The following is a 20784-nucleotide window of genomic DNA, read 5'->3' as shown; positions in this document are numbered from 1 at the left end:
AGATTTTAATTCGAATTCATTGGCTGGTATTACTTGCAAAATATTTTTCAATTTGATACGATTTATTAAATCGACGTTATAAATCAATATGATTATTCAGGCATTAACCTGTACTGTGTCCAAGGTACGGCAAAACTTCATCATTCTGTATTCACAATTTTCGATCAAAGTGAGTCTTAATATCATTCTCCTTGATTTTTGAATCATTGCTTGCTATCTCAATCATTTCACAATTCCAAGAATACACTGTTCTATTATGTGGCGTGAGCAATTTTCTAATTTTCTATATTAAATTGACTATCTATTCTGGTGGGAGCTAATGTTTTAATTCAATCCCTTCTAGAATCGACCGTTTGTTTTGAATTCACATTTTAAATGCCATGCACCCTGGGGACAAATCTGGATTTACTTTCGTGTTGCGACATTTTCAACCGGGGCTGAATTATAAAACGTTCCGGCCATAAGCGAATGACAAATCAGCGGTACTAACTCAGTGTAACATTACCCTGCGAACTCATCCCAGTGTTACCACATGTAGGAGAATACTGCACCCCTGGGACCATGAATTTTAGCAATTTGGTTGAGATGATGATGATGATGATGATTCATTTTCACCGGTAATAAACTTGATTTGTGCCATTTTGTAAGTGATTCTCAGTTGTCTTGCGAGGGCGTTATCATGCCTGATCAGATAGCGACGACCCGAAATGAATTGACAGTTGCTTACGCATGCGCATGGTTACTCGAAAAATCGGGCAAAATCTGTGAATAGGTACCATGGGATGGTAACTCGGTTCTAAAATGTACCCTGCTGTAGGATTCAAAACGGTCAGACAGTTTGTCACCATTTTGTGCCGCCGTTGGTGGCACACCACTGCCACCTTTGACGAGGCAACAGAGTATCCCACTTTAGTAGTGCCGTAGTTTGTTTGTCTTCGTTGAAGGTGAACACGTGAACACATGATTTCAATGCGCGGGGTGTCCAAGGTCCCATTTCCTCCAGCCTAATAACGGAACAGTTGGATTCCTTTCAATGACGGGCATCTTTGTTCTCGGAAAGTGACGCACCATGCGAGAAGCTGATACAAACTTTTTATTTGCAGGACGGGGCGTCTCTAATTTATCATCACGCTCGTCATAAGTGATAATTTGCATTTAAAATGTGAATCGTTCTCGACTTTCCTTTTGATATTACAAGGCCGTCTCAGGATACCTTTAGGGGTTACTTGTGTTAGAATTTCGTCGTTGAATTCTTTTGCAACTGATAAATTTTATTTCGGGCAGTCTGTCAAATAACCATTGATGGCGTACACTGCGTATTGTCATTCAATTATCATTTATTTGTCATTAATTATTTTGCATCTTTGCAATGCTAAGGCTCCTTATGGATTTAAATCGAGGATACAAAGGTACAGTAACTGAAGGGCCGCCTTGATGATGAATTTATAAAGTCGCACACCATATGGTGAGCCATTATGTATCATCCCTGCTGCTATTGTACTGAAGCATCAGACCAATTACCTTACGTCTCGATAACTCTAAAAATTTCATCATAGAGTATTCAGACGCTTTTTGAAATCGACGGGCAGTTGTCTTTAATTTGACAGGCCCTGCGTGGTGTTGCCTGCGAGATGTATATTAATGACACCATTAGCCCGCTTCTTCGGTGTTGGCCGAGGACATATAGAATCGTTATCTCTTTGCATGACGTCGGTCGAAGTACGTATACTGCATTACAATGCTCATGGACTACAATTTGTTCATTATGATCTCACTTTATACTAAAGTTAGTTCATACACATGTACTTCTTACTGCAGAATGTGGAAAAGAGTACCATCATTGACCAAAGCGGGGAACTGCATGTGTAAGTTTGAACAAGATAAAATATAGACGGGTGTAACGTTCCAATGTGAACGCTTACACAACAAAAATTTCGGACATGGCGCATCTACTCACTGGAATCCTCTCGGTAGCAACGTGGTAGTGAATCTCCTCCACTTCGATGTAGTATTTTTTGAATGATAATGATGATGATGATGATGATGATGATGATGATGATGATCATCATCATCATCATCATCATCATCATCATCTTTACCATCATCATCATCATCATCATCATCATCATCATCATCATCATCATCATAATGATCATTGTCGTTGTCGCAGTCATCATCATCATCATCATCATCATCATCATCATCATCATCATCATCATCATCATCATCATCATCATCATCATACAATTTCGAATTTCCATGACGTCATTTTGAAAAGTATTGGTACCCAAAGGTCATACGACGATCAGACTCAAATTGTGGTATGGGCCGCTTGCTTGTCAAATGCAAATCTTTCCATAAATCCCTTTATATGGGATGTGCCCCTCTTTAACGTAAGTGGATGCAGTAAGAACCACTGATGCAATGACGTCGTTCAGCGAAAGCAACGTTTGCCATCGAAAAACCTAGACCATTAAATCTAGTGATTTTCAGCACTATGAAAGATTTAATATTTTCAGCAGTTTGTCACAGACGATGGGAAATATTTCACCGTGTCTCTTAAAAGCAGCGAAAGTGAATTAAACTTAAAGGGTCGAATGTCTAATGCTGTATATCATCAGCTGTGCAGCACCCAAGGGCAGATAAAAATGAAACGGCGCCGATGATCCATTATGTACATAGTGCATTTACTTGTTTCGGTGATCCACCTTACGCGGAATTTAAATTTTTCCAAATTGTTAATTTCGTCATGTAAGTCTACCGACTGTTACAGTTACTGTGAATTTCTTCCTTCTTTCCAAACCGCGCTCTATTTTGTTACAGTAAGGGCGATTTTTTTATGTTTTATTCTGTATGGAAGATGTAAAAAAACTCATAACTATTTACATGTCGTCAAGATTGCCCAGCACTTTGTTGATATAGTGTAATATTGACTAATGTTGCCAAGCGCCCTCGTCCTTGGAGTTTGCGAAGGGTGCGTGCGTGTGATTGACCGACCTCTGGTTACCCGCTCTCATAATCCATCTATCCCATTTTTGTTTGTTTATTTGTTTCTTTGTTTGTTTGTTTGTTTGCTTGTTTGTTGTCAGAGTTTCTGTTTCATTTTGTATAATAAAGTTAACTTCATATTTCACTATCTTTAGTTTTGAAGGAAGCGCTCTTTTATGATTTGAAATATTTTCGCCGCTCAATTTTCTGCATTGGCATGAATACATAATTCAACGATGGCAGTAAATTTTACGACACTCATAACAGTCATAAGCCGTTCTGGTATTTACAGCTACTTGAGCGTTTCAACGCAGCTGTAAAAATATGTTAAGGATTAAAACAGCTCTAATGTTTGAGATTTCTATAATTGGCAACATGATATCTATAGTTATTACACATGGAATGCATAAGTACCTGTCCAACGGTTAGATTACAATATTCATCGACCCGTGTCAATAATCGGGCTTGGTTTCAGCTGTCAATACTACAATAACTGGGAAAATTATGTAGGTATTTGCTCTGTGTTCTGTAGGGAAGTCCTCTGGTCGTTTGCGAAGGCTGAATTCTTGCTGGGCTAGTTGGCATTTTTCTTGGAATAGTCAGATATAATCTTCCTTCTTGAAAAATCTGTATTTACAATTACTGATAGAAATGGAACTTCTATTTGAGCAATAATGTACCCCCTCCCGGCCCAGTAATGATAGAGGAATGATGTCACAAAATCGACTGGTATTGACAAAGCGATGATATAATTGGTGATAAAGTTAAAAAAGGCAGGCAAGCTCTACCTTTGTGGTAATTCCTTTTTTGCTGTGAACGTGCAGCTCGTATTCAGTTTAGCCCCTGCTGCGTGTCTGCGAAATGAGTTGAAATTCAAGGTCTGCTTTTCTATACAATATGAAAATAACGTTAGTCACTGGATTGTAAATTTAATCCAATTAATACATGAGCTGTTCAAGTACAATTGTTCCCCCGGAAAACGTAAATATCCGATAATTTATGACCTATGGAAAAGAGTAATGTCACGTGAATTTTTTGATATCATTTCTCTGGGCCAAAAATCTGATTAATTCATTCAAGTGATTTTTAGAAGTCATTCTGGGGAAACGGGTATAAATAATGCCGAATATTAACGTTAAAAAGATATTGAACAATTTCACTGTTCACAGAAATAAGAAGCGTATACATTAGAGAGAATGGCACTTTCGTTGTTGCTTCAACGGCGGTAGCGTACGATAGGGGAAAATTTCCTGCCTCTCAAATCTCTCAAGTCTTTGATAATTTGCAGCTTGTACATTGACTTCCTTTGAAACCTACTGAGATATCAAGCTTTCACAATCCTTGTCAAAATCTAAAACTCGGGTTTTTCCTGAGAGTTATTGTTGCCATTTTGAATATCATATAATGGTTCGCGTGGGGTAGTTGACAGCATCTGTAACCAAAGAGATTGTGTGGTGACCTTCAGTTTTGATTACGGAACAGTATTCTGTAACAAGGTGTCAATGAACCGTTCAACTTCTGTTTTCGGCGTGTGTATATATTATAAGAGACAAAACAGCTAAAACTACCGATGATATTTTATTATAGTTGTTCTAAAGAACAGATAAGTTTTTCCTTTCTTCTCCCAAAACTATACTGAAATACAACAGAATGCAAGTAATACAAGCTGCAATGTCGTTGTTGACAATGAAAGTCTAGATCAGACGAATATTTGGTATAGCATGCGCCCGTAGACAGATATCCAGACTCTCAAACTTTTACCATTCTTTTTCTGATTTACCACGTGTTGGGGTTCATTTTAAAGCTCTTGGTGTAAAAAAAACTTTTCACCGGCTCAGTATTTCGAAAATCGAAAATTTTATTTTTCCCATAGAGTTAACACATGTATGACGGCCATTTTGAATTTCAAAAATCGAGAAATCTCTGGGTAATTTGTTTCTCTATTACCAAAATTTCCACGGTGGCCCCCGATTTTCACTCTTGATTTTGAAAGAGAAAAGTTGAAAGATTCCTCGAGGAAAGTTTGAGCGAAAGTTAAATCACTCTTACATTTTCCAGGCGCATACCTTAATAGCCGTCAAAAGTTACATTGAATATTGCACACAGACTCTAATGATGAGTTGAGTTCAGGAGATTCCGATATGATACAGAAATAACAAAAATTAAACACTCAAAAATACGTCGAATTTTACAGGAAATGGAGGTTGAAAAGGTTGATGAACTATTATCGAAAAAATACCTTCCCGGTCTTCATGCCATAATTACAGTGAATTGATTTTGTTAGCTCCGCCCACGACGAAACGGCAGGCAAAGACTTGTCACGTCACAGTACAACGATCGCGATGCCATCAAATTGATCAAACTAACATGAATGGGGCACCAACTTTACTCCAAATTAGCGATTGGCCAGTTCCAATCTTTTAGTTTAATATAAACGCAAACTATTTCTGTCTCACATATAAGCCTTTAACAGGCACAATCCTTGTTTGGACATGCTCCAGAAAAACAAGAATGCAATCAGAAAATGTTAATTGGGTCACAGAACAACACGTGAAATTTTTCTTAATGATCTCTCTACGTTAAATGTCCAAGATAATCGCTGCCACTAACAGTCTAGTCGGGTCCAAACCGCCAGTCTTTCACTTAAAATTATGTGAGAGAATTATCTTCTATGTAAATCAAACAACAATCCCCTTACGGTAGTATGCGCCTCGACAGTGAAAGTCTTAAACTTTTGCTCAAACTTTTCTGAATTAAACTTTCAACCATTCTCTTACCAAATCGACAATAAAAATCAGGGGTCACAGTGCAAAGTTTAGAACTAGCGAAAACATTCTGCGATATTTGAAATTCAAAAATGGCCGCCATTCTTGAGTTAACTCTATGGGCGGAAAATTAAATTTTGGATTTAGGTCAGAAAAGAATTGTTGAAATTTGAGAGTCCGACTATCTGTCCCTGAGGCGCGTTCTACCTTAAACGACAGATCTAGTATGAAACGTTGGCCAACCGTCAGTGCGCGCTACCGTGACGTTCACCAACGTTAACCGCAATATAGTGCCAAGCTAATCAGCTATGTGGAACTGTTAAACATACTACACATCCACACGTTGTTGGAGTTTTTTACATTTATTGCGTCGTTTGATTTTCAAATTTATTGATTTCCTTCCTATGTAATGCATTTGCCGCCTCTCTTGTGTCCATGTAGTTGAGTGCTCTTCAATTTTCCCGACATAGCCGACGAGAACTCCGGTTTCTGTGGTGATCGGGTATTGCAGTGTTTTGGTCGACCGCAATGTTGTTCACTTGTTCAGGGAATTTGATCACTTAGATTTGTAAATTGAAGTCAATCTGGCCTTTTTAATGTGCCTCAATTATTTTATTTGTATTAATGATATCCCGCAAATGAAAACAACAAATTTTAAACGTTTCCCGGCAACCAAACAAAGAACAGATCTCCGATATTAATAAAGCAATTTTTATCTAGAGCGAGTCGACCTTCATTCGCATTAATCGTGTAATCGGATTTTAAATCTATCCCTGTTAAATTGTTTGATAGAAAAAGTGTATTAATTAATCTCGTCCTTGCTTCGTGACGATCGAGTTATACGTAACGGTACGCGCACCAAAGGGCACGTCACAAGCGCACCTTACGTGTAAACACCTGTGCGGTCTATCGATACACCTTGGTAAATGATGCTTTGAAATTTGAGCGATGTGATCATGATGAAGATAATTAACGAATCGTGATGGAGATTTCACAGGGCATTGTTTAAATCACCAATGTGAAACACGACCTAGAAAAGAATGAATATGCCGAAGTATATCTCTATTATGGCCGCGGGACATTGTTTGTATAATTCTGTTCAACGGTTTTGAATATTAATGTGACTTCAATCACGCGAAAACACGAAGCTCCAGGGAAACATATATATAACCAGGTTTCGAGTAATAATAGCCAACAGCGTTGCCATGAATTTGAAGAAAAAAGAGAGGCACTGCAAAAGAAACACTGTACTTGGTCACAACCTTATAAAAATTCCCATGCCCCTATGCACGCTTGGTTGAAAAGAAACTTACAAATTAAACTTGGGAGAAGTAATATGTATCTCTATGACTTTGATGACAAATCTCATGGTAGTCGGCGGTAAGAGCTTCAAATGAATTGTTTCTGCGACACGATTTGGCATGTCTGTGTTTGGATTGTCATAGTATTTTTCTTCAAACATAGGAATGTTTCAAAAGGCCCGTTTTGGCGTATCTCGTTGGAATATTCCACACATATGCCGGGGCCCTTCGGAATGGCCTTTCGTCACTGCATCTGTGTCTGCCTGTATGCATTACCAGACTACGATATCACCAATAACTAAACTTTCCCTCCCAAAGTTCACGTATTCGGTATATTAAAGCAAACATCACTATCGGATTATTTTTTTTTGTGTGGGTATCACTTGAAAAATGAATGCTAATTTGCATATGTAATGAATTCAGACATATGACGTCTTTCCGGTCGCATATCTAAAGAAGAACTGAGCTTTGCGAGAAATCCACATTGGACAGTGTTGATGCTGAAACTGGATACATAGCAAAATGCTGTTAAACATGTCTTGCATAATTCAGACCAATTCGTCCATTAATTATATTTAAATAGTCAATCAGGCACATCTGCATTTAATTCTATTAAGATTGGTCTTAATACGAAGACAGCGTAGCACAGTACTACATCAAGCAAGATCATGGCGGTGAATTTTTTTGCTTTTACATTTGATGAATTCTTTTAATTAAGCCCCAATATGTTCGAGTTGAAGGACCTCGGTGGAACTAAATCCTGAACAATTATGCACACACAATATTTAAATTAAACGGGGTTGGATGTTGACGGCTATGGTTGGTCTTACAATTTGAGAGAATTTACGCAAAAATTAAGATTATCATTTAAAAATGCACGTATAAATCCGATAAAGCTATTCTTAATTTTCGGAAGCTTACTACAGATATGGGACATATACAAAGATGGCTCGTGGTGTTTTTTTATGCACAAGTGCTCAGCTGTGTAACACTTTACTAATTCACACGCGTCGTCGTGGGCCTCTCCAGTCTAGCTCTAATTCATTTATGTAGTGAGGTAACGTCTGCAATTTCCCCTACTCTTATTTGATACAGAACGAGTCTTTTAAACCTTGCTTTTGCAGCGGTGGAATCCTGGAACATCGCGCCAGAGCAATTATGTCATCCGGGTCACCTTCGCATAAAAAAGCAGAAGTGTTGTAATTGGTACGCACAAATTTGAGTCTTTTTTCGCGGATTTTTCGCGCATGCTCGATTCTGTCTCTGGACAGACGTGCTTTTGATTGGCAATGGACGAATTGTGGTTCCTTGGATAACGTTACAGTTAGTGTAAATACCTGACAGATAATGTCAAGAGATAAACTAGGGCGCTGCTGGTTAGCATGAATAAGTTAATTGGTGAAGGATGCACGTGGTTTATTGCTTGCAAGACTTCTCTTGTCCATCTCCGGAGACAAACATACCAGCACCTGTCATGATAATTTACGTGTCCGGTACAGGATTGCCAGTTGCGATCCGCTGCTAAAAAGATACACACTACAGAAGTTGAGGTCAAAAGGCTCGCACTACACTACCATTCTACCGTTGGAGCAGCACGTTGCCTCTGACAAATGGATATTCAAAGTCCAGGAGGATAATGGCCACGACCGAAGATATGCAGTCAAACGCGAGTATAACCGTCGGCTTCACGGAAAATTTAGACAGCGTTGTCAACGGAACGCAATTGCCGGAGACTGTCTACCAAGTTCGAGTCGGGCTCTCCGTCATCATACTGTGTATGTGCCTCTATGATGTGATCGTCTGCAGTCTCTCCTTGAGCGCCTTCATCGCGAACTCGCATCTACGCCATGTCGGCGGTTACATGCATGGGAACGTGGAAGCCGCCTGTATTTTGTCGGCTTTGGTGACGGTGCCCCTGCTGCTTGCCATCTTGAACACCGGTACCCTGCACGACTACTGGGTGTGCGTGATCGGCTACTGTTTCCTCGTCCTGTCGCTCACCGCAATTACCGCCTCCATGCTTCTGTACGTGCTGCTGGTCAACTTTCAGTTTCGCAGACCGTTCGACAGCGTGAGACTGAGCTTGATAAAGCCAGCCATCGTGGTCTCAGTGATCGTTTGGCTTGTAGTCGTCGTCTTCAGCTTCATTCCGGCCATGGGAGTCAACCGCTACCGTGACAAACGAGACGAAGTGGATTTCAAGTGTACCCCGCTAGGTGTTCCAACCATGGGATATTTCTGCGTCTTCATGTACGGCATCCTCATTCCCTTTCAGGTCGCCGCGCACACGTCGGGACTCTTGCTTTTGCGCTTGCTGAAGAGGACTTTCGTGAACAGCAACATCGCTGGAGGGTCGGCCACGGCCCGATCGACCAACACCCAGAAGCAGTTGGCTCTGCTGTTCCACCTCTCGATGAGTATATTGATAATAGCCTGGCTACCGATGATCATCATTCTGAACGTCTCCTACTTCAATCCGTCGCTCTGGGACGGCTACAACGTCCTGCTTGTGGTCACTTTTCTGACCGCCATCTACAGCGCGGGCCCGACGGTCTGCCTGCTGAGGATCACCGAAATTCGCACCACGATGCGACAACTTTTAACGTGCCACTACTGTTTTAATTGTTGTCATTAACAAATCTTCCGTAGGTCAGGTACATCGTATGGATAAGACTATCAGAAACAAACTGAAATCACGCCTCGGTGCTCAGCCGTGACAAGTGGCTGTCTCGTGGTTAAACATGACCCTTTGACCAAGACTGGTAAATGTTCGACAGTAGGTCACATTCACAAAAGCAGGTCGGCTTTGCTTGTTTGCGTGTTTTTTTCTTGAAATCACATGAATGTTTGACATAACGGTGCTGCTATCGAACTGAGGTATGCTGAGGTGGCACCGAGCGTTTTAGAAGCCGCAACAGACAACCAGATGTGCGTTCATAATCCACTGGAAGTTCATTCGTTTTAGGAAAAATGGCTCCATGTCATTCGTGTGTATTTGTCAGAATACTAGTACACTGTGTCTCATTCATTGAAGCCAACCTGTCGAACCTAATACTTTTGACGCTTAAATGCGTTTGTCTTTTTTACCTGAACTTATAACCTGAGCAGTGATTCGTCGTTTGTTCGTGCTACGTGGGTCGCTATCAAAAACACTTGAAATCACAGACTGTGACGTTGCACCGAGAAAATGATAACCGTGACTTTAATCTAGTCATATTGTAAAATTTGTTTCCATGGTGAGCACGAATTATATTTCGCCAGCACTCTAAGGTTACCACCGTTTGTGAATTGTTCTTAAATATGGGTAAACATTTGCATCCATTTAAACGAGCCACATTTGCGGCTGTGGATTCTGAGTGTGAATATCACGTGTTTGACCAGGCTCTGATACCATGGCAACCCCGAAAGTAAATGAAATGACGCGATGATAAAATTCAGTAGGATTTATATCATAACTGCCCGCTCAAACACGGCAATGTGCGACAGCGCTCATCGGTCGCTAACATTACGCAGGCTCCATTCACGATGTAGGCGGCAAGTAAACACCACAAAGTGTGTACGATTCTTGGTCGTTCTTTTGCCAAACAGCTAATAAAATTGTGGTTCTGTTTGCCTGAACATGGTGAGTCGCTCAGCACAGATTGTACATTGTTTGCCAAATGGGATATATAATAACGTCAATATTTACTAACTTCATAGCTATGCCTGCATGATAAGAGTTTCAGCATTATTTTGGGAGTAGGAAATGAAAGTTCGGCTGGTTTTATAAAACCTGCAACCGTTTTTTTGACGTCAGAGCGGTGCCTGGCAACTGTCCACGTTAACAACATGCAAAGCTTTCTCGTCGCGGGCTGCTGGCCTTCTGCGGCGGTCACAGAATAGCCCGTTTAAATCAGCTACGGCGATGGGTGCCATCATTCAAGTTCTACAGTGTCATTGTTAATAACACGTGACCTTAACGTGATAAATTTGCTATAAATAATGGAAAAACAAGTTAAGATGGACAGTGACAATCAGCGAGAGATTGTCGACTGACTGACTGACAGATCTTACGGTAATGGACTTCGATAAATAAATCCTTCATAGACTGATGCAGCCGCCACTGTAATTAGGTTATCTAGAAATAATAACTTTGTAGTAGGCCAGTAATACCCAATAATAGCTTTGTGAAGGACAGCAATAGAACTGTAATAAAGCATGAAAAACGCCGTGGACTCATAAATAATTTGTTTTGAAACGCCATTGTTCTCATTAACATTTTTAAAAACGAACGATAATATCTGTAAAGATAAAAAATACTTCTGTAAAAATATACTAGTATTTTCTTTCATTTTCCAGCAAGCACTGTCAGCACGTACCACTTTGTATTCATCATTTTCTACACTCCCTGGTGTAATTTATTTAGATTTTCTGTCATGAATGGATGAAGAGTCGGTGATGATTAATATACTGCGTAGTGTGATTTAATAATCTCTGTTCTTTGCTATGAATAATATTTTGACAATTGCAATCCTTTAATGTTCTTTGCTGTCCGTGGTACAGGCCATCCCGAGAAATTTCCCGTCGGAATTAAGCAAATTTGTCACGTAGCCCGTGACAAATCAGACCATTTCTCCTCAAACTGTGAAAACGGGCGGCGTACAGCTTTCTTCGCGTGTTGTGTTTAAAGCGGCCAATCAAATCAGAGAGAACGAATTTCCAGTGAAAAGAATTGCTGTACTCCGATGCCGCGATGTCGAGAAAATGACGTCATTACATAAAATGTAGCGGGCGCCTTGAAATCTTTCAAACACAGCCCACTGAGTTCGTTCAATAATTCTATTCCTAACGTGGTGAAGCTTAACATACTTTTAGAATTGCGATTACAAATTTAAGAGAGTCTGTAGCAAAGAGGAGCCGAAGTGATAAAAATATGTTGTGTTCTTTCATCAACCGGCAACAGAATCCACTTCTATTTGTCTCACTGTACCACAATTATATTCACCATTGAAAAGCTTTGGAAATGATGATCCAAGATGGCGTCCTAAATTGTCAGTATTAATCACAGACAAGGAGCCCTGTCAGTGTATTAATCACAGACCAGTCTGTGTATAAACGTACTACCTCTTGATGGAGCACACCTCAATTGTCATATGTACTTCACCAGGAAGGCCGTTGGACTTTGGAAGAGCGTTTTCAAAGAATGGCAACACCCAATCAGTGAATGGAAAACGATATATATATTGCGGTGAATGATATTCTCGTATTCAGACTGCGAAACTCGTCAGTAATTGTTTGATTTCTTGTACAATACAGCAATCAAATTCTTCTTCTCCCCTTTGCTACCTCAACACTAATATACTTAAAATTACAGCCTCCGGATGCGCACTGCATGACTTTAAAACAATTTAAAACGTGTGTTTATAAATATTCAGTTCCGATAGCCTGCATCTACCTCTGTAGTATAACGCCCCATGGAATTCACCATCGCAGGCACGATCACCTCTCACGATTAATCAGACGAGACATAGATGCCGCGGTTAAAGTTTAAAAGATACAAGGTATTTTTCCTCAGGATTTATAGCCCCAGTTGTTTTCAATTTTCGGTTTTCAAAACAAACATGCTTTTTATTACACAGCAATTTCATAAATCTGAAATCTCTTTAGTACAGTAAGGGAATCTCAGTTGTGATGTCACCGGCCAGTGCCGTTGCCCCTAATAGACTCATACTAGTTAGTTCTAATCTAGACCACCTAAGTCCGTGAACCTTCCGTAATACTAAAGAGTCTCTTATTCGTCTTGCTATAGGTGTGAAACATTTGTAGAACACCCTTACACAGAACACGAGTGGAACTAATTTGGGATAATTGGATCTTCATATTTTTTTCAAATTTCTCACAAGTGTTAGGTACCCTAGAGCTGAATTTTGCAATGTTACAAATTACTCATAAAAAATAAGTGCATAACTTAAAAAGCAAAGCAGATGAGCTTACATTTGCAGATTAAACCGACATTACTTCACCATCCAATTATCCCAAATTAGTTAAAATTGTGTGACAGGGACTTTTGGAAGAAGCGACCTCGGTCTCACAGGCCATCTATATAGGCCCGGACAAGAAATGTTTGGCAAGTCAGACTAGCTCTTACTCAGATTAATTATACTTGTTCAAAAATATTTATCTGTATCTGGACGTCCAACAAATAAATGCCGCATTTGCTTCATTCAGTACGTCTGTAATGAATATACTAAACATACTTTATCACTAGCATCTAGGTAAACCTTGACATCTACGTAAAAACCGGGGCAAATATCACGAGTCATTGTTGTTGTTGGCAGTCTTCCATCGAGGACCGAAAAACTCGTTTTCTATTAAATTAAATGTTGTAGCATTAGAGACATCCACATGATACTTTATCAATGTGACTTGATTGAAACATTTCTCAGTGATGTATATACGGCCTAGCGCTCCTGATGCACATTATTGCCATCTGGATTTCAAAGTCAATGTCAAGTTTCTCACACAATTTAAGTTAATACAAGACCATGTTAGGCCTAACTCTAATATGGTACGGAACAATAAAAAAATTAACTTTCTAGCGTACATTTCAAAGAAATATAGAAAACATTTATTGTATTTTCAATATGTACATATCCTAGGATGTTCAAAGAAATGTTACGCCCGCTCTGTTTAGAAACTTGACTGGAATTTTGAAACACTCATAATTCGTACTTTACTCCAATCTCACACTCAGATAGCAGTCTGTGACGTTTTACCGTGTTTGCTATTGTTTGATATTCTCTGTTAAACGTCAAACGATGTGTGTCCAGCGACCGAAGATGAAGAGTTACGACCGTCCCTGTCTTGTAATTGCATTAACTGGACTTGTTTTAATAACACTGTGCTCTTTAGAATTCATGTGTTATGTCATCTAATTCAATATTTTTTTCCTTGGAGTTGCTGCCAATAAAAAAGCGTTTCACTCCAACAGGAGCAATAGTTAGTGTATCGGATTCTTTTCATGACAACACACTATCACAAATTTTGTTTAGTTTTTTTTACTACATGTGACATTAAAATCTGCAGCTTCACACATTACGCTAACTGTCGGATTTAATGATTAATTTCCCCTTGATGTAACACACAGTCTTCAATAAACTAAGCCATTAATCAGGGGATTAATTCTCTTGTCGTACCTCGTTAGGTCACAGATATTTTAGATACCCACCAGCTATAATTTTGGATTCTAATTTAAACCAACTATTTCATTAAAATTCTAGACAACTAGAGTTTACAAGGGCATTTTCTCCGCCGTGTAACTATCAATGAATCAATGTCTGAATAAACTTGTATATTTCTTACTTAGTTTCATTCAAGTAACACAGTCTGAAGTCTGTCTTGCCAGGATTTCCGAGACCCACGCGAGGTTGCCCATAAGGAAAATTCGGAACCTCTGTAATGAAAACACACTCGGAAGGAAAGCAAGCAGGTATAGGTTTTGCATCTTGAAATGAGATGAAAAAGTACACAGTGACGTATGACTTTTATACATCTTGGATTTCATCGTGCTTAAGAGGCAAACTAGGCATCGGTTTACTGACCTCACACGGTGGTCACACATGATTCTTTCCATTCTAGTTTAGCTTACTGGCCCCTATCCGCTTGTTTAGCGCTCCCAACGGCAATCCATCGCTGATATTTCGTTCGCACGACTTCCAACTGTCACTGTGGCTGTTGCAATACAGCAAAACGTTCGTCAAGAAGATAAGAGAGCGCACCGTTTCCCAGCGATGACCAGACTTCCTACAAAGTTACAGTAATTGATGAGAAGCTATCTATTTCTCCTCTGTGGTCTCACGCACCGATAGACTCCTACATGTAACTTAAGACATGGTCACAGTGATATATAGAACCGCGATTTTTTGTTTGACAGAACAGAAATAGAGTGTCACAAATTACCCGAAAGTGTAAGTTAAGATTTTGGTGCTTTAAACGTCTCAACTAAACTGTGGGGACAAATGAGCGGTTTAACTCGTTGTTTCATATTTTTCTAACTGACGGCTGTTGGATCTACAAACCGGTGCATTGACTGATTAGGCCAGGAAGAAAAAATAAATTGTTCATCGGAATCGCCGCTTCTACTTTGGCATATTTGGAAATTTTTTTTTGATCCTGGCAAATTCTTACTTCCGCATTACAAATATTTTTAGTACTGCCGCTGGTGGCGCCCTACACTGTGTCGGGTTTTCGCGGGCACGGGATTTTGAATGAGACTTCATGCGTGTTCGGACTTAGTTGACCGCCAACACGTTGTTGTGACGTCTGAATTTGGCGAATCACGACGCAAAGTGGGTCGATTTGGCCAGAAATTTGCTCGTTTTGTAAAGGTTAGTACATGTCACATCATGAGTATTAATTTGATCGCCAACATTCGACATGATGGCCAACAGTTAGTTCCAGAGACGCTATTCAGTGTTTGTCCTGATATTACGTTCGGCGATTTGTTCAACAAGATCGTGACAGCAGATATAGATGGACGGTGCATCCGATTGAATGAAAATTGCATCGAGAGTATAAAAATTTACGGCAATGACAAAACACATGGTTGCGTCGATGTTAAAGTACGATCTGAATGATGACTATATAACTTCACTCCGATCACAGTACAGTGTTGTTACATGTGTTGTTAGACCATTGTGTAAATGTGTATATGAGTATAGACAGTGGTAAAGAGGCCAAAACATGGGGCCAAAGTAAAATGGAAAAAACTCAGATGCTAGGTCCCACCAGGACAATATTAAAGGACAATACTGAATTGTTGAATTTCAGTGATTTGCTGTACATTTCAGTTTTATTCTGAGAGAATTTTGAAATGCTCACAATATGTTGTGCAAACACTAACTGTGAATGTAATGGCCTATGTTATTGTTGGGAAATATAGTATTGAATTCAGTTACCTGTATCAGTGTTTCTTGTCTGAGATATTTCTGGTAAAAAGGGAAACAATTATCTTGCCTTGTCTGCATGTGTGCAAAAATGCCAGAGAACCGCGTTTACCTTCAGCCTAAAAAAAAAATAAAAAAAAAATTTTCGCTCGCCGCTCCTGGGACTTGGTCCAAAAAATCCGATGAACAAGATTTTTTTTTTCTCTGGCCTTAGGCATGTGTATACATACATGTACCACGAAGTCTTATATTTACGACACCGAGTTACAGACCATTGCGTCGTGTTTGCTGATGCAGACGTTGAATTTCTTATCTTATGGGAGCGTGTTTGATTAATTGACAATATCAAGTTCATGTCTTTAACCAGATTGTCTCAAATTCAGTCGCCTGATGTCAAGTCGATGTCTCAAGGTACGGTCCTTCCCTCAAGACCAGCAGCAAACAGTGCTCTTGGTGTTGTCAAAGTTTAACATTTAGCAGTCAACGTAATATATGACATAGAGTGGACAGGCTTTGGAAAGAAACTGAGCACTAGGCCTAAATTGTGCTTTTACTAAACGATGCACGTATCACAATTTCAACTGCAAAGCTATCTTTCTCTGTAGATTAACTGTGTTCTATCGCTATAAAGGAGGACGACGAGGATCAATGATAGCCAGTTAATTATTTCCAAATGCTATTTCGACACAGTGCTATTCGATAATGACAATGCTGTGAACACCCCTTTCAATCCTGCTCGGCCACTCTCGACGATCCTCCAATAGAACCTCCTACAGTACGTACAACACTTTACAAAAACACTTTAGCGGTGGCAGGAGTAGCTAATGATCGTAGTAATCTTCTCAAGATGCAATGGACTCTGAGTCGTGCCATGGGCTATTTTTAAGAACTTGTAAAAACATTTGGTCCTCTGGTTATCATTTTATGGCAGTTTGACGTAATGGTTTCCATGTAATGTTTCTGTCTCTACAGTCTTTTACTTTTCTGCTTTATTTTACACTCAACCGGCATGAAAAAGGTCTTCATACATATCATAGTGTTATTGAGTTTGAATAAAGATTAAATCAAATCAAATCATATAAAATTAAATGCGCCTTAGGTTGAATGATGAAACGACACATATGTCACCAACCTCTCTCGTAATTCCCAGAAAGATAGGAGTGACAAAACTGTGTCTTCAATCGGGGCTCGAACCCACAAAGACGGCATCCAGTCACCTAGCGGAGAAGCAACCGACAGAACCGCTCGGTCAAATCCCCACTCTCAATAACCGGGCTAAGTTGTTACATTTTTTTCCGAATGCGACTTCTCCATACGCTGTAAAGTTCACAAATGATGAAATTTAGCGCGCATTTTCAAGTATTTGTACAGCAGTAGTGATGCATCTTTATGGCATTTGTAGACCAGTATGTGAGACCTTTTCCTTCAAGAACTTGCAGTTTTACTTTACTGGAAATTTTCTTCCATCTAGTGAACAGTAATTTGTGTTCTGTTCCTCTAAGCAAAGAACATGGCAATTTGATTTCAGGTCTTTTTGAATCATCATTTTGTTTTACCTTTGGCTACCTGAGTTTGAATCCAAAGAACAGTAATTCCTGCAGTTCTAACACGATATAGTGTTCAAAAATCACCCAAACTCTATACATTAACGCCAAAGTCACCTGTTTGCTTGAATTGTCTAAAGCTATTACGCTGCTAACCTATAGACGTAGACTAGAATTCTTGGGACTTTTGTAACTGTGAGGTCTGAAGTTCAGGAGCCGTTCTTATCATAATGTACATAAGAAACTGTTTTATTCTACCGAGAAAGCTATGCTAAAGTAATATCAAACGAAAGAGTAAAAAGTAACGGCCATAGATGGCGCGCTTGTTCACTGGCGCATCGGCTGCCAAAAGAGCCGTTTTTTCTGCGGAATCTTAACATCTGTCGCCTCGTCAAACTCAGAGCTTTGTCCCGGGCAGCAATGCGAGATATCAAATGCGGAGTCATACATTCATACGCGCTTGGGTTTAGTATATTAATGCAAGTTAATAATAAATTACATAGAACTCGATCAGGCGAAACAATCAGATTTGTTTCTCGTCATCGCCGGCATCGCTTTGTGACCTTTGCGTCATGGCTTTTTCAAACTTTCTACTCGTGTGGTCACAAAATCTCGCCATGGTGTTACAAAAAAAGAGAAGCTTACACACACAATAAAAATGAAAAGCAATATTTCCACTGTAAAATTAACAGACTAGGGATGTGCAACGATGACTCCTTTCATACCAATAAAATGCTAATTAGGAAGCAAAGGTATTTTGGAGTCAGACTGAGAACAATAAATAAATATATAAATGAAAACTGTTGCAGTAATTTCATTCATAAGCGGTTAAGAATAAAATAAGAAAGAAGAAAAGAAAATGATATAAATTTTGCTACACTTCTAGTATTAAGGGCAAATCTCTTTTTCAACGGCTGTGCAATACCTAATTAAAAATGCCGATTTACAGCTATTAAGCATGAAAGTGACGGTACGTACTGTAAACCATTTAAAATGCCTAGTTCTCCTATACGCCCATATTACTATCAACTTAGACCAACCGGCGACATATTAAAGCGGTGTATTGTGAGCTGATAATCGAATATACTGTCGCCTTGGCAACAGGTTGCCATGTAAGTGCCGCGGTTCAGCGTTTATATTGCCCTAAAAAGTTACTTGAGTGAGATTTGAACGACTTTGATGACCGACTATTCGTTCGGATGATTTTTTGTCGCGCGTTCAATCAGGTCATAATAGGGCTGTTCGAAATTCTCTCTTTAGGATATGCAAAGATAGATGTTTAGTCCTAGTTTAGACTACGCTCTTGGAAATTACGCTTGCAAGAATGACGAAAATACGACTTAGTAGGCGACTGAAAGTATTACAGTGGATACTAGAAGGCACATTTACGGCTCAGACGACAAGCTGCAACAACGGTAACAGCCGCGCATGCAACAATGACAAAATTGTCCGCATTCTATGCAGCCTGTAGTGTCCGATATCGCGCGTTCAGCCATATTCTGTGACAAACGAGCAATCATTAACAGCGCCACTGTGTCATGGTGCCAATGCAATTCCTCGGACCTTTCGAAATTGCCTGTGTGACGCACATAATAACTTTCTCTTATGTGTAAATATCTACAGTGATAATTGATTTTGTACGATTTTGTAATGAATCTGTGCAGTTGGGGAATCAGATATCAGGCTATTCGGTCAAAGCCCATTATCTGTAACTTTTGACGCATTTTACAGTATTTGTTCTGTTTTTAAATTGATGATTCTTGTTCTTCTTCAAAAATCGTGTCAAATTCCTGGTGTTCAGCTTGTCAACACGAGTGTGCATAATGCCTTTAAATATTATCGTTGACAGCCGAATTTTAGTCCGAACGAGAATTTGTCAGACAATGAACGCTGTATACTACATGTAATGCATATTGATAAGTGGGAAGATCGAGAAAATATAATTATATAGAAATAATTGAAACATTACAAAAGGCTACAGCCATTGCCCCTTTAACGTCTGATTCAGATGTGACACGTCTATAATAATCTTCTGGGTTTTCTCTGCCAATGTATACAAACGCCATGATCAATAGACGCGTATAAATGACTATACAAGACGCAATACTCTAACATTTCTAACGTATTTGTCCTGTGAACGGAAATGGAAGCTTTTCGATCGACAGTACGGCACACATCACTGCGTCATACGGGGATGGCGGAATGAAAATAAAATCATTTGAACATAGAAGTAAAATAAAAAAGAAGAGAAAGGGATAAATGAAGATTAGCATCTCATGTCTTAGCATTTTCAAATTTAATAAACTGAAACAAAGTTAAAAGAGTGTTTTATTGGTAAATGGCGGGCTCAACTTTCCCGCCTACATGAAGTGTCGTTTATAGGAGACGATGTGACACGCGATTCAAAGCGCCCTCGGCAAATCGCAACAGTTACTGTCGGGAGATTTTATAAGCTAACGCGGTGTTAAATGGATGATTGACGTAATACGTCAAATTGACAGTCATTTGAAGTCGCCATTGAGTCAAGTCGACGGCATTACGAGTCTAGAATAAAAAAATAAGTCGAAAACGAACAGACTTAATCGAATTTGGCGCAAAAATGTATGCTTGATGTGACGAGAAAAACCTGAAATGTAAAAGGCTTGGAGCCTTAGTGGGGTTTACGTCACACAACATGAATTTCAATAAAACGCAAAATATAATCATTGTATCTCGACAGCGCAGCGGTAAAAAAGCGCGTATTTCCAGCTGTAAATTTGAATTACTGTAGAAACGTGACAAAATCGGGAGACTAATCGATACCGACGTAGTTCATTAGGAATGTGCATATTTATGTAAATTGGCAAAGTATTTGTCGTTAATTAAATCACCAACGCACGAATGAAGGTTTCTAGTAGACGATGGAAAATTAATGACAGAGTACCTCCCTTATAAATCCAAGCATCACGTGATTAACCTGACGAACTCAGGTTTTTAATCCCCGCGGTGAATGACGGCACTGTGATTTTATCTGTGTGGTTGTTCACTAATAGTTCTTCTTCACGGCTGAGTTTCTCACTAGTCCATTCTAACGTTTCTAACACTTGTGACATCACGACGTCTTCTGAGGTAAAGTTTGGGACAAAAATTTCCTGAGAAAATACGGAAGAAATAGGCATCAATTTTTCAGTCGACTCTACAGTACGGTCAATGTCATTTGGAAGAACTGCCGAGCAGCAATACCGTACTCTAATTCAGCTGACCTATTGTATAGCTGTCGGTA

At 39.5% G+C, this 20784-nt stretch overlaps 1 protein-coding gene across 1 annotated transcript; it reads left to right on the top strand.

The window, feature by feature from the left end:
* The first annotated feature begins 8690 nt into the window (after positions 1-8690).
* Positions 8691-9689, top strand: LOC139144348 (adenosine receptor A1-like). The gene has a single exon (XM_070715049.1). The coding sequence runs from the start codon at positions 8691-8693 to the stop codon at positions 9687-9689; it is 999 nt and encodes a 332-aa protein (XP_070571150.1).
* Positions 9690-20784: the final 11095 nt, after the last annotated feature.

The sequence above is a fragment of the Ptychodera flava genome, chromosome 11, assembly GCF_041260155.1.
Source record: "Ptychodera flava strain L36383 chromosome 11, AS_Pfla_20210202, whole genome shotgun sequence".
Taxonomy (NCBI): domain Eukaryota; kingdom Metazoa; phylum Hemichordata; class Enteropneusta; family Ptychoderidae; genus Ptychodera; species Ptychodera flava.
This window is presented reverse-complemented; position numbering and strand designations above follow the sequence as displayed.

What these genes read in the sequence shown, in the direction of transcription:
- LOC139144348 (XM_070715049.1), top strand. Translation starts at nt 8,691, where the DNA reads ATGGCCACGACCGAAGATATGCAGTCAAACGCGAGTATAACCGTCGGC.